Genomic DNA, 11483 nt, shown 5'->3' with positions numbered 1-11483 from the left:
TCTCAACAGCAGCACTGGGGTTATTTCCCCCTTGTACCTGCATAGAAATAAGATTCAGGGATGGAACCTTATGGAGAGGCTGGCTGTAACAAGCTTCTCTCAGGGGAGAGGGCACACCGTTGACATAAGATGTGATGCAGACACAGTCTAAGCTCAGGAAATTATAGAGCAGCGAGGGAATCCTCCTGCACCAGAGCTCCTCATGGGAATGACCGAGGTGCTGAGTCACAGCTCCTCTGGGGGATGCTTTAATATTCAGTGAAAGGTGAGCAAGGATATGATACAAGCGGTCTAACTGCCATTAAAGATACCGTGTTACCGTAGACAGGAATTAACCCTGGCGTCCTTGTCATGCTGGAGTTTGCAGAAGTGGATTCCCACCTCTGTTCTCTGAGGTGGTCCTAATAAGATGCAGGGGTGGGAAGGGATCTGTGTGCCTCCTAGCATGCCTGTTTTGCAGTGTAACAAGAAAACCTTGAAATTTGGGCATCCTGAGCTGTAGTCAACCACTGGAGTCAGATTATTGCAGCTGGGGAGGGAACTGGGTGACAGGAGTTGATCTGTCTGGCTTCCGTTTCAGGCACGAGCCCAAGCTATGGCAGTGGTGCGTACCCGGGGGACACGGAGATGCTCACAACCTTCAGCTGGGATGACAGGAACGTGCGCAGAGTGTTCGTCAGGAAGGTAAGGGGCAAGTCTCTCAAGGCTCAACCTTCCCCTGTGAAGGGAGGACACCAGCTTTGAGCCCTTGGAGGACTTTGCTGGCTTCCCCGGGCTGGGTGGGAAGCGGGGAGTCTGCAGGTTGCCCACGGGCTGCCTCTCGTTGCAGGTTTATGCCATCCTGATGGTCCAGCTCTTGGTCACTGTTGTTATTGTGGCTTTCTTCACCTTCTGGTAGGTCTCCTGTGTAGCAGTAATGCTTGCTTTGTCCTGTGTATGACCTGCTCCTGAATTACCTGTTACTTGGGGGTGTTGTCTGTTATGTAGATACCTGAACCTTTCTTCCCATGTGCTCCAATAGAAAAACAAAACTAAGGGAACCCTGAGAGGTACTTCTGCTACTTTTCCTGCATGTCCTCTGGATGGTACATTGTCCCTTCTGGGTGCTATCCCCAGCCAAGAGGCCTGGGCTGCTTGCCCCTGAGTACTAACTGCTGTATTTTCCTTTGGGAATTATCAAGGCCATCAGATGCCAGCCTACCTCAGCTTCAGGGACTGGGTTACTACCTCCCCTTGCCGAAGCAGATACCCACACTCGAGCAGTGGCTGTCTCTAGCTCGGATGACTGAGCATTTTGGGCTTGTGCAGCTCACGTTGCCTCCGGAATAAATAATGAATCAGTCAGCCTGAGGACTTCAGCTCTTTAATCACTTCTCAGAGAAGGCAGTGGCCATTCCCCTGACTGTGTAATTCATAACAGCACGGCTGTCTTTCCAACTTGACAGGTTGAATTTCTTTCCAGTTGGTCAGTCTGCTGGGTAGATTCAGCCGTGTTTGTGTTGGTTTTGTTTTCACATACCCCGTGCTGCATCACCCCCTGTGTATTCCCAGGTTTAATTTAGCAGCAGCCTGTGAAGTGATTGGCTTTTTTATGCTTTCTGCTCAGCACTCCTTTTCTCTGTCTTGCAGTGAGCCGGTCAAGGGGTACATTCAGACGCACTCTGCCTGGTATTGGGCTTCCTAGTGAGTATCTCTGTCTTCTCCTGTGGCCACGTGTGCTCCAAACAGCTCTGGATGTGGCTGTGGTGATGTGGAGACACTTTCCAAACACCTTTGTATCTTGTGTGTGAAGAATTGCAATAATGTGTGCAGGGGGAGCTGGGGAAATTAATGGATAACTGAGGTGAGAAGAGAGAAAATCTCACCAAAATGAGTCTGAGACATGAGAGATGCTAGATATCTACAAACAGTTTCAAAAAGAAGGCTTGCTGCTCTACAAACCAGGGTCAAAGTAAATACATGAGTATTGCTTGCAGAGCAAACCAGGTAAAACTGGGGAGCTTCCAGGAAAACAGTGCAGAAACCCAGATGTGGAACCTGAAAGGGTGTCTAGGGTACCTTAGAGGCTTAATTTTGTGTTTGTCCCATTGAAAGCAAGGAGATTGCCTGGGTTTACATTGCATGCCTTGATATGCAACAGATGAAGAAGGTTGCAGGCAATGTCAAGGGGGGAAGTATGCACTTGGAGGGATTAAGATGTTTGTGGGGCTGTCATGCCTGGGTTTCATCACAGAGCTGCTCTCTGTGCCCAGAATTTCGGATGCCATTCATTAGTCAAACCCGGTCTGAAAGGTCAGCTCGGAGGCAGCGTAGGCTGCGCTTCTACGCGTTGGTATATTTGCAGTTGTGCTGGTTTCCTGAATGCCGCTTGTGTTAGCGCTGCTAATTAAGCAGGCAGAGTGTGCAATGCAATTGTCTGTGAACAAGGCTCTGTGAACTTGGCTTTAATTAGTTCACACCCAAATCATGAAATGTGTCCAGGCTGAGACACCAGCTTATATAACTCTCAAAAAAAGACCCAAGATAGCAGTAATGGAAGGGAGCTGGCATCAGCATGCCTCTTTGACCTTGAAGGAAAATAATGTGCTCCTTCTTGGCCAATTGGTAGATTGGAGAAGCAGCGTTGCCTTGTAGGGAAGACAAGACCAAGCTCTGCTTTGGCCTTTGGGTTCATCTCCTGTAGCTTACTGCATAGTTAGCATTTACATCTTTCAATAGGAGCAAACCCACCTTGGGCCAGCTGGGTGTAGGCTCTGTACTTGAAGGACTTCAATTTTGTCTGTCTTTTCATCTCCCAGCAAGCCAACCCTTCCCTCCATCCCAGTGTCTCCAATTGCTTGTCCTGACGTGGGTCTGGATCTCTTTCATACAGAGACCCCAACTCTCTATATATCTCTAAAACAGAAGTCGGTGCCCTAGGTGTTTTCCTAGCGCTGGGGTGATGGCTCGGAGGGAATAAAGCAAGAGTGGATGTTGCAACAAGGGGTGCAAAGGAGATGGACAACTGCAATGGCTCTCTTTGCTTCCGAGGTGCTTTCTTTCCCTCTATGCAGCTGTGTCCACTCCAGTTTTCCTGGTTTCCCCGTGGGAGAGCAATGTTCAGGTTTATCTCTGGTGCATTTATCATGGCCCGTGGGTTTTGCAGTCATGTTCATTTATTAGACCTAAGGTGACTGGCTATCGTGCAGCCATCGGCATGCTTGGAAGCTGCTTTCCCCCCCAGGCACTGGGTGAGAGCAGGTAAGCAGGTTCCCACTGTGCCATAACCCATCAGCACTGTGGAAAAACACCCGGGCTGCGTGACGTCCAGAGCAGGGGGAGACCATCCCTCAGCTGTTGGATGTTTTTGCTTTGCTGAAGGGTCAAGTCATGTGCGATAAATAACTCTTCTGTGACCTGGGGATGGCTTGTGCAACAGCATATTAGGCTTGGGTCTACGAGCTTCACTGACCTTAGAGGATCCTTCTGCTGTTGAACTCTTCCTCGAGTGCTGGTGCAGTAACATGGGACCAGTTCCCTTCTCCGACACAGACCTTTCCTCCGGCCTTAGGCAAGTGACTTCTGCCAGCCCTGTGAATCTTGGTTTAAGCGCTGCTGAAATCCCATCAGGATGCCTTGATCCCACCAGGCCAGGAATGCCTGGAAAATGAGGGGCAAAGTCTGGCCACCTCCATATGAGCAATTCATGCACTGACAAGGTGTCAACAACAAACACATTTGGGTGCTCCACCTGTCCTGGACCTGAGTGCTACCCTTGCTCTGCTCCAAGACCATCCTTTGGGTTTTCCAAGGGAGAGTTGTGCTGTCCCACCTTGGACTGGCACAAGCAAAGTAGGTAGCTGTGACCAGAAAACCGCTGCAGCGAGAGGTGGTTACTGCCTTGCTTCCTACCCAGCCTCAACTTCTGGCGCGGTGCTTGCGTTTTAAACAGTGCATATCCGCTGGAGACTCCTCCGTCAACACACGACGCTTGGGTTTTCCTCCCTAAACTGCTCTTTCTTTCCTTTGCAGTGCTGTTTTCTTTGCGACTTACTTGATTCTTGCTTGCTGCTCTGGACCCAGGTAAAATATTTTCTTTTTGGATTTGAAACAGCCCTGTGAAATGAAGGATGAATGTTCTTCCTCTTGTTTCAAGCATGACCGACAATGTTGCAGAGGTGGGATGGGGTCATGCTGGCACAGTGATGTAGGGACACAAGTGGCAGCTGTGTTTTCAGGCCTGATGCAGTTATGGGTTGCTGCAACACGGCATTAAAAACTGAAGTCAAATTGCAGGTGGAAAGGAAGCTATGTTGCAGTAAAAATTGCATCGCCGTGTAGCTCCAAATTCTCATTAAATAGGATGGTTGTCTTTGCTGTCAGTGGAGCAGGGCATTGCTGACTTGCTTTGCTGGAATATCACGGAGCTGTTTGCCCTCTTGGTCTAGGAGCACCCCGCAATGCTCTCATTCCCAACGGGATGACTGTCCCCTTGCACCACCCCTGCCATTTGCTGCACAGGCCACTAATTATATGGCACGTCTTAAGCAACCTGTTGTGCAGCGCTGCTAACTGCCTCTGCCCTCTGCATCGCAGGGCTGACCAGCCCCTGTTTCTTCACTTGCAGGAGGTATTTCCCATGGAATCTGATACTGCTAAGCATCTTTGTAAGTAGCACATCTGGACAGCATCTGCCCTGCCCCTGCAGCCAGCGTGGGTTTCATAATGGCTCCAAGCAGGAGAGACGTCTGGTCTGGATTCCTGCAGAAAGCAGGAATTTCATCCTTTAATTGCCCTCCACTTGGGCTCAGGAGCTGTAATTGAACTAGAATGTGATAAGCAGGGAAGAAGGGAGCCTCTGTTTAAAAAAAAAAAAAAAAAAAAGCCTGTGGAGGCTGGTTGGTGGTGGGAGCTGGTGTAGGGTGCTGGAGTCCTGTGCAAGAGGGGTAAAGGGATGGAGAAGGTGGGACTGCTCTCTGGGTGGTGGCCTGCCCTCACTTTAACCTGCCCTGTGGATATTAATCACTGGAGGATTAGAAACTATGTAAAAATTGCTTCTCTTGAGCATCTGTTTAAGAGGCTTCACTGCCCTTGTCATCACTGTAATTGAAATGTTTTATCTGTTGTGTGTCTCTCCCTGGGACATGAATGCAGGAGTAATGTGGTTCTCTCTCCCTCCCAGACACTCTCCATGGCTTATCTCACTGGGATGCTCTCCAGGTAGGTTGAGCATGCAGTCTCTGGAGGGTTTCAGGTCCTATGTCCTGTGTCTTCCTGCAAAAAAAAAAAATTAAAAAAAAATTCCATACTTCTGAAATATATATATGGGCCACCTGATCTCTTTGGAGCTGTTCCAGTAGCCACACACAGCCTCACCTTCCCCTTTGAAAACGCTTTTTAAAGAAGCTCTCAGACCTGTGGTGGCACCCCCTTCTCTGTCACAGCTGGGGCAGCACAGGGTAGTTCCTGGCTATGCTAAATCCCGTGAGAGAGCACTAGAGCGCTCTCACCAGGGACAAGGCAGTGCTATGGGCCATAGGGGACTACGTGTGCTGTGATCTCACCTTTTCCATTAAGCAGCACTCTAGCAGGTGGGGCTGGAGTGAGACAAGGAGGGTTTTTTCCAGCACTTTCTTGGTTTTTTTTGTAGTCTACAGCTTGCTCCCTTTGCTTGTGTTTTCACTGTTACAGTCTGCTTGCAAGATCAGCCTGGTTCACGTGGGTCCCTGGTGATGAGGCAGATGACCCAGTGGGCGTTGATGGATGTGGGACAAAGAAAGTAGTGGTTTCAGCAAGTCGGGGAAAATACCAGCGCTATCACTCTAAAATCAAACTGAAGGGGAGAGTGGGGACTGTTGTGGTTTTTTTTTAGGGCTGAGCCTGGTGCTGTAGCCAAAATCAGTAGTCAGACATACAAAAAAATTATGACCTAAGCTTGCAGTCTTTCTACCTGTTCAAATCCCTCCTTCCCTGCAGTTTTCCAAGACTCAAACTCCTGTTATGAGCACATCTGTAGTGTAACAGTGGCTGCAGCTTTCTGATTTCTCATTGTGCTGCAATGACGTTTGTCATTCTATTTTTATTGCCTCCCAGTTTGAATCCTCCCCCTTCTCCATCTGTCCATGGACAGATAGTTTTTTTTTTTTTTACAGTAAGTCCCCATCTTAGCTGTTCCTGAGTTCCCAGGAGGCATAGACATGCCCTCCTGTCTACCCTCTTCTATTTAAAGCAGGAAGAAAACTCATCTAGTCTTTTTTTTGTATTTTTTGTCCTTCCCCTTTTACATTAACGGGGGACATTGATAATTTCAGTGTAATTTGTGCCCCTAGGACTCGCGCTTTCCCTGTACACCTCTGCCAAGCTTCTGCCTGTCTTAAACCCTCCTTATGCCTGTCCCCGTGGGAAACACTGAAAAGCAGTTTTGCTGTTCATTTTGCAGTTACTACAATACCAAGTCAGTCCTTCTGTGTCTGGGGATCACAGCCCTGGTGTGTCTGTCTGTCACGATCTTCAGCTTCCAGACCAAGGTGCGTTTGTGCTGCTCAGTTCCTCCAGGAGAAGCGTCTCCCAGGGGTAGGACACAGGGTCAGGGTGAGATGTGAGGGGCACGCCTATAGGGCTCTGGATACAGGAGCAACCTGAGGGATGCTGGCATGTAAAGTGAAGGTTACAGGAAGGTTAGGACAGCTGCTGGGGTGAGGGATGTGTCAGGGGTGCAGATGGGGCCAGAAGATGCTAATGTATGAGGGTAAGCTGGGTTTTTTTGGAGGATTAGGCTGTGGGGTATTGAAGGGCACTGGTACAAACGTGTATGACAGGCTTTTGATTTCAGGTATGCAATGGGTACCAAGTTCTTGCCCATGGCAATAAAGGGGATATGGTAAGCATTTGGCTCTGTGTGCCTTACAGATGGGTGTTGGGCTATAGAACCTGAGGTGCAGGTGAAGCAATCGCCATGTGACAGCAAGATGGGTGTGCTGCTGGAGAGTCCCTCCCTGTGGACACCAGGAGGTTTGGCTCCCCTTGCTGCCTCCTCTTCCAGCACTCTGCACGTGTAACGTGATGTTCTTTACCTCTGCAGTTTGACTTCACCTCCTACCAGGGTGTCCTCTTCGTGATGCTCATGGTACTCTTCTTTGGTGGCATCATCCTGGCTGTGATACTGCCCTACCAATACGTGAGTAATGACTTGTGCCCCTCCTTCCTTGCCCAGTGCCACCAGTCCTGGTGCAAGGCTGGGAGCAGATCAGCCTAAAGCGGGCAAGCTCCAGGGCTTGGCTTGAGAGGGCTGTCCCAGCCTGCTCTCCGCAACTGTGCAGAAACACCAACAGAAACGAAAGGCGAGACCAGGTGGCTGTTGCCTTCTTGTACAATCAGATATCAGGTTGTAGGACAGCACTGGCCTGGGGCTTAAGGAAGTTTCCTTCTGTTCCTGGAGCTGTGTAGTGACCCCATGGAAGGTCACATCACCTGCTTGTTGCCTCAGTTTCCCCTCCGCTAAAACCACGGTGGTGAGCACACTGAAGCACTGGCCTGCCCAATACAAAACAGGGCTCATGCTCCAAATTCAGGGCAGGACTTGGACTCTGGACAAGTGCAGTGGGGTGCCTGTCTGGCCAGACCTGGCTGTATTCACACTAACAGTGTCTTGCAGCGTTTAAATATTGAGACTCAAATTTCTCAGAAATAAGCTCCTCTGGAGCGGGGCCTGGGAACAAGTCCTGACCATGTCACTCCTAACTGCTGCCAGCCCCTCTTGCGTGGGTCCAGCCCCTTCCTTCAGCCTCCCTGCTTTTGGCTCAGACCCGGTCACAGCTGGTGTTGGCTGTGCCCAGCTGAAATCTTGTGGTCACAAGCTGCTCCACCTGATAGAGGGTTTGGTGTGGTAGCTCTGAGTGTCTGGTCTCCATCCAAGAGTGTCTCATTAGGTGAGTCGTCATTCAGACAAGAGCCTGACAGACCCTGGAAGATGCTGATGAAAGAGGGAAGGTGTGTGGGGCTGTGCAGCCACCATTAATCACCCTGAATGCCTGCTTACACTGGAGACAGAGGCACCCGGCTTTGATCACAGCAGCCTTTAAGTGACCTCTAAGCCCTTCACATCTTACCTGGCTTCTCTAGGGACCTGAGTCATACTTTAAGGGCCAGACTTGCTGGACACGCTCCCACTGGTGCTAGCCCTGGAGTTAGTCTGATGATGGACAAATACACAGGCTGGTGTTTCCAAAAGCAGGAGTTTGCATTTTGGTTGTCTTGGCTTGAGATCTACCTCTCCCCTGTGCAAACGTGAGGGGAAACCAGCTTTCAGTGCCAAGCCACTGCTATTAAACTGTTGAGACAACTACTCTTTATCTTGCAGCTTGTCAAGATAAGCATAGCTTGAGGCAACCTTGTAATGAGCTTGTCTATCTGGGGAGAGAGGCTGTGATCTCTGGGCTGAATCAACCATCCATGTGGGCACCTTCTCCTGGGATATAGGCAGCTTCTCCTTTAGCGCTGTGTGCTACTGTGCCACAGCAAGCACCCCTGCAGCAAGCAGGGGTTGAGGTTTGGTCTTAATTCCAGTGAATTTCCTGCTGTGACTCCAGCAGATGAACGCATTTAAGTTATGCTTGTTGGGTAACTTGGGCTTGTATGGTGAAGCTGGGTCTGGCCCTTGGAAACGTTTGGTGTTTCTGCTAGTGGCATCAGCCTTGTTTGGGTAAGTAAACACCTAGGGCTGCTGCAAAATATTCCTGTCAGGATAGTGCTAAGATATTGCCACAGAGATGGCAGCTGTGCTGATGTAGGCTGTTTGGAAACCCAAGTACCTGATCTAGAAGCTTATGACCCACGTAGACACAATGGCCACAGTGAGAGGGGAAACTGAGGCACAGTGACTCTTGGCAACAAAAAGGTCAACAACAGAAACAGTGTTGGAGCTGGAAGTGGTGCAAGTCCATCCTGGGCTATCAGAGCACTTTCCCTAACTTGTATCCTCCACATGAGAGCTAAGCCCTCTGCTGTCAAGTCCTAGTTAACCGGTCTTCTCCCGGGCACTGACTGATGGATTTGTTTCCTTTAGGTCCCTTGGCTGCATGCGATCTACGCTCTGCTTGGTGCCATTATCTTTACTATGGTAAGTGGTGCTGCTTATGGGGCCTGGGAATGTGCTGGCAGGACAAATAAGCAAAGAGTAAATGCTTTTAGCTTTGAAGGGTGCTTGGGAAAGGGAGACGAGCTAGTCGCAGGATTGCAGAGCACTCCACATCCTCAAATGGCTCATGCATAGCAATTATTGCAGTGACCTCAGCCTTGTCCTGAGAAGGTGTTGGTGTACGTGACTGCGCTGGTGCAGAGCGTGGTGTGATTGGCAAACCTGTGCTGTATGTGCAACACTAGGTGTGAACAGCAGAAAGTGTTGTAGGGACGGGACAGGACAAAAAAGCATCTCTGGGGTGGGAAAAGCAGAGATCAAGCTTTGGCGCAGCGATGGGAACTGGACTGCAGGGCTCAAAGGGAGCCTGGGGATGAAATGAGGCTGCAGAAGTGAGCGAAGTCAAGTTGGGGCTGGTTCATTGGGATTGGGCCAAGGATTGGGTATGAGTTTGAGTAAGAAGGAGTGAGAGGCCATGGTTTGGGATTAAGGGACATTAGGAAGGTTCAGTGCAGGTAGGAAAAGCCCTGAAGCTGGGCAGCTCCTCCAAGGAAAGCTGAAAAGGCTTGATTCATTCCTTCGACTGCTCCCCAGCAGTCCCTCCTATGAACCTCTTCCCGGAGCAAGTCCCGGCAGTGCAGTGCTTGCCATTCAGCTGTGGGAGTTGTCTGTGAAGGTGCTTGGCACTACCTCGAGGTGGGGGTCAGGAGGAGGGCTGCCTTGGGGTTCAAGGCGTTGCCCATTGGGCATGTTGTAAATAAGAGCAGTTGAGCAATTTCATTTATTAGCTATAATAGTAATTTCAAGTGAGCTCAGGTATTTCTTCTGTGACTCATGATTAAAGACTGCTCTGTAAAATACAAGTAGGCTAAACATCTCATAATCACCCCGTAAACTTCAGTCAGAAACTCAGCTGGTGGAGTCTATTGTGCCAGGCTTGTCAGCTCAGCCTGACAATGTCTGGAGAGATCAGTTGTTATTTATGACTGGGAGGGCAGAGGTGCCAGCTGACTCCAGGCGATGGCAAAGATGCCCTGCCAACCCTGAAGAGCTTCACGCCAAGGCGTCGGTTGCAGGCTAGCTTAACAGAGGGAGTAAAGGCGAGATGGGAGAATACATTGAGTTTGAAGGCATGCAACAAGGTGCAGGTCTTCCTGCAGCTGGGCCACGAGCCTGCCTTCTAGCCCATGTTTGTTCCTGTGAGTGCTGTGTCCCTGCAGGCAGGCTGGGCGGTAGATTCCCACTGTGATGGCTCCACTGGTAAAATCTGCCCTGCACTCGGTTGTATTTGTACCTAAGAAAGGTGTTAGCTCCCCTCTGGGTCTGGCTACCTCTGCTGGCAGCTCTGCAGACCTTGGTGCTGCCCAGGATCTGGGGCTGCTTGCTCTTTATTGCTCTAGTGTTGCTGCTGCAATGTCATGTTGGGTCCAGGTCACTTTGTTACCTGGCAGCGGTTTCTGAGCTGGGGAGGTCTGGGAATAACAAGTTGTAGGGACTGGCTGAGGAGGAACAGGGAGAACTGCTCCAGAGCTGATCCTGGGATGCATTTGGGATGGATGAAGCAAAGGGGAACCTTGGGGAAAAAGCATGAAGGAGGCAGACCTAGAGTAATAGTTAAGCTCAGGGTTTGACTATCAAGAGTGAAATGAAGGAAGGGGAAAGTTGCAGCTTGTTCATTGCATTGTTCTGAGCTTTTGAATTGCAGCTGCAGCCCATAAAAACTGGGTGCATTTTTGTTCTGGGTGCAGCGAAGCAATTGGGAGAAGTCCTGTCACAGAGCACTTCTTGCCTCCATGTGGCAAATCTCCATGTGACTGTTACTTGGTTTCCTCCTCTTTCCTCACAGTTCCTGGCATTTGATACCCAGATGCTGATGGGGAATCGTCGGTACTCACTGAACCCAGAGGAATACATCTTTGGAGCCCTCAATATCTATCTGGACATCATCTACATCTTCTCCTTCTTCCTCCAGTTCTTTGGCTCCAGCCAGGATTGAGTGCAGTAAGGCAGTATCTTATCTTCGCCAGCAAGACGCAAGTGTTTAAAAAAAAAAAAAATTAAAAGAGGAGGAAAAGAGGGTTAAAAAAACCCAAACCAAACCCACCCTTTCTAGCCCACAAGCAGGCTCCATTCAATCAGCTGAGCAAAGCCCCTGGGTTCCTTATGCAGCTTGTATATATGCTGTTAGGCCTTTGTGACCCAGAAAGCAAAGTAGGGCTTAAGTGTTACATCTCTTCTGCTCCCTCCACTCCTGCTGAGATCAAACCAGACCAGAGACTGGGAGGCATGAGACCAAGTTCTTCTTTTCTCTGACAGGCTGTCAGAGTTGCCTGTCTGAGTCCTGCACATCATGGGAAGTTGAATGCTA

The 11483-nt window shown here is 49.8% G+C and overlaps 1 protein-coding gene across 1 annotated transcript in view; it reads left to right on the top strand.

The window, feature by feature from the left end:
- FAIM2 (Fas apoptotic inhibitory molecule 2) overlaps window positions 1–11189 on the top strand; it is a gene marked incomplete at its 5' end in the record, with an annotated part of 11707 nt that extends 518 nt beyond the window's left edge. Inside the window, 10 exons of the mRNA XM_082011836.1 lie at window positions 581–684; window positions 830–894; window positions 1630–1683; window positions 4012–4062; window positions 4607–4646; window positions 5162–5199; window positions 6419–6506; window positions 7061–7156; window positions 9044–9097; window positions 10962–11189. Of these exons, the coding sequence (XP_081867962.1) occupies window positions 581–684; window positions 830–894; window positions 1630–1683; window positions 4012–4062; window positions 4607–4646; window positions 5162–5199; window positions 6419–6506; window positions 7061–7156; window positions 9044–9097; window positions 10962–11111 (740 nt within the window). The 3' untranslated portion in view covers window positions 11112–11189. The remainder of the gene's footprint in view (window positions 1–580; window positions 685–829; window positions 895–1629; window positions 1684–4011; window positions 4063–4606; window positions 4647–5161; window positions 5200–6418; window positions 6507–7060; window positions 7157–9043; window positions 9098–10961) is intronic.
- Window positions 11190–11483: the final 294 nt, after the last annotated feature.

The sequence above is a fragment of the Phaethon aethereus genome, assembly GCF_964289735.1.
Source record: "Phaethon aethereus genome assembly, chromosome: 29".
Classification (NCBI taxonomy): Eukaryota; Metazoa; Chordata; class Aves; order Phaethontiformes; family Phaethontidae; genus Phaethon; species Phaethon aethereus.
This window is presented reverse-complemented; position numbering and strand designations above follow the sequence as displayed.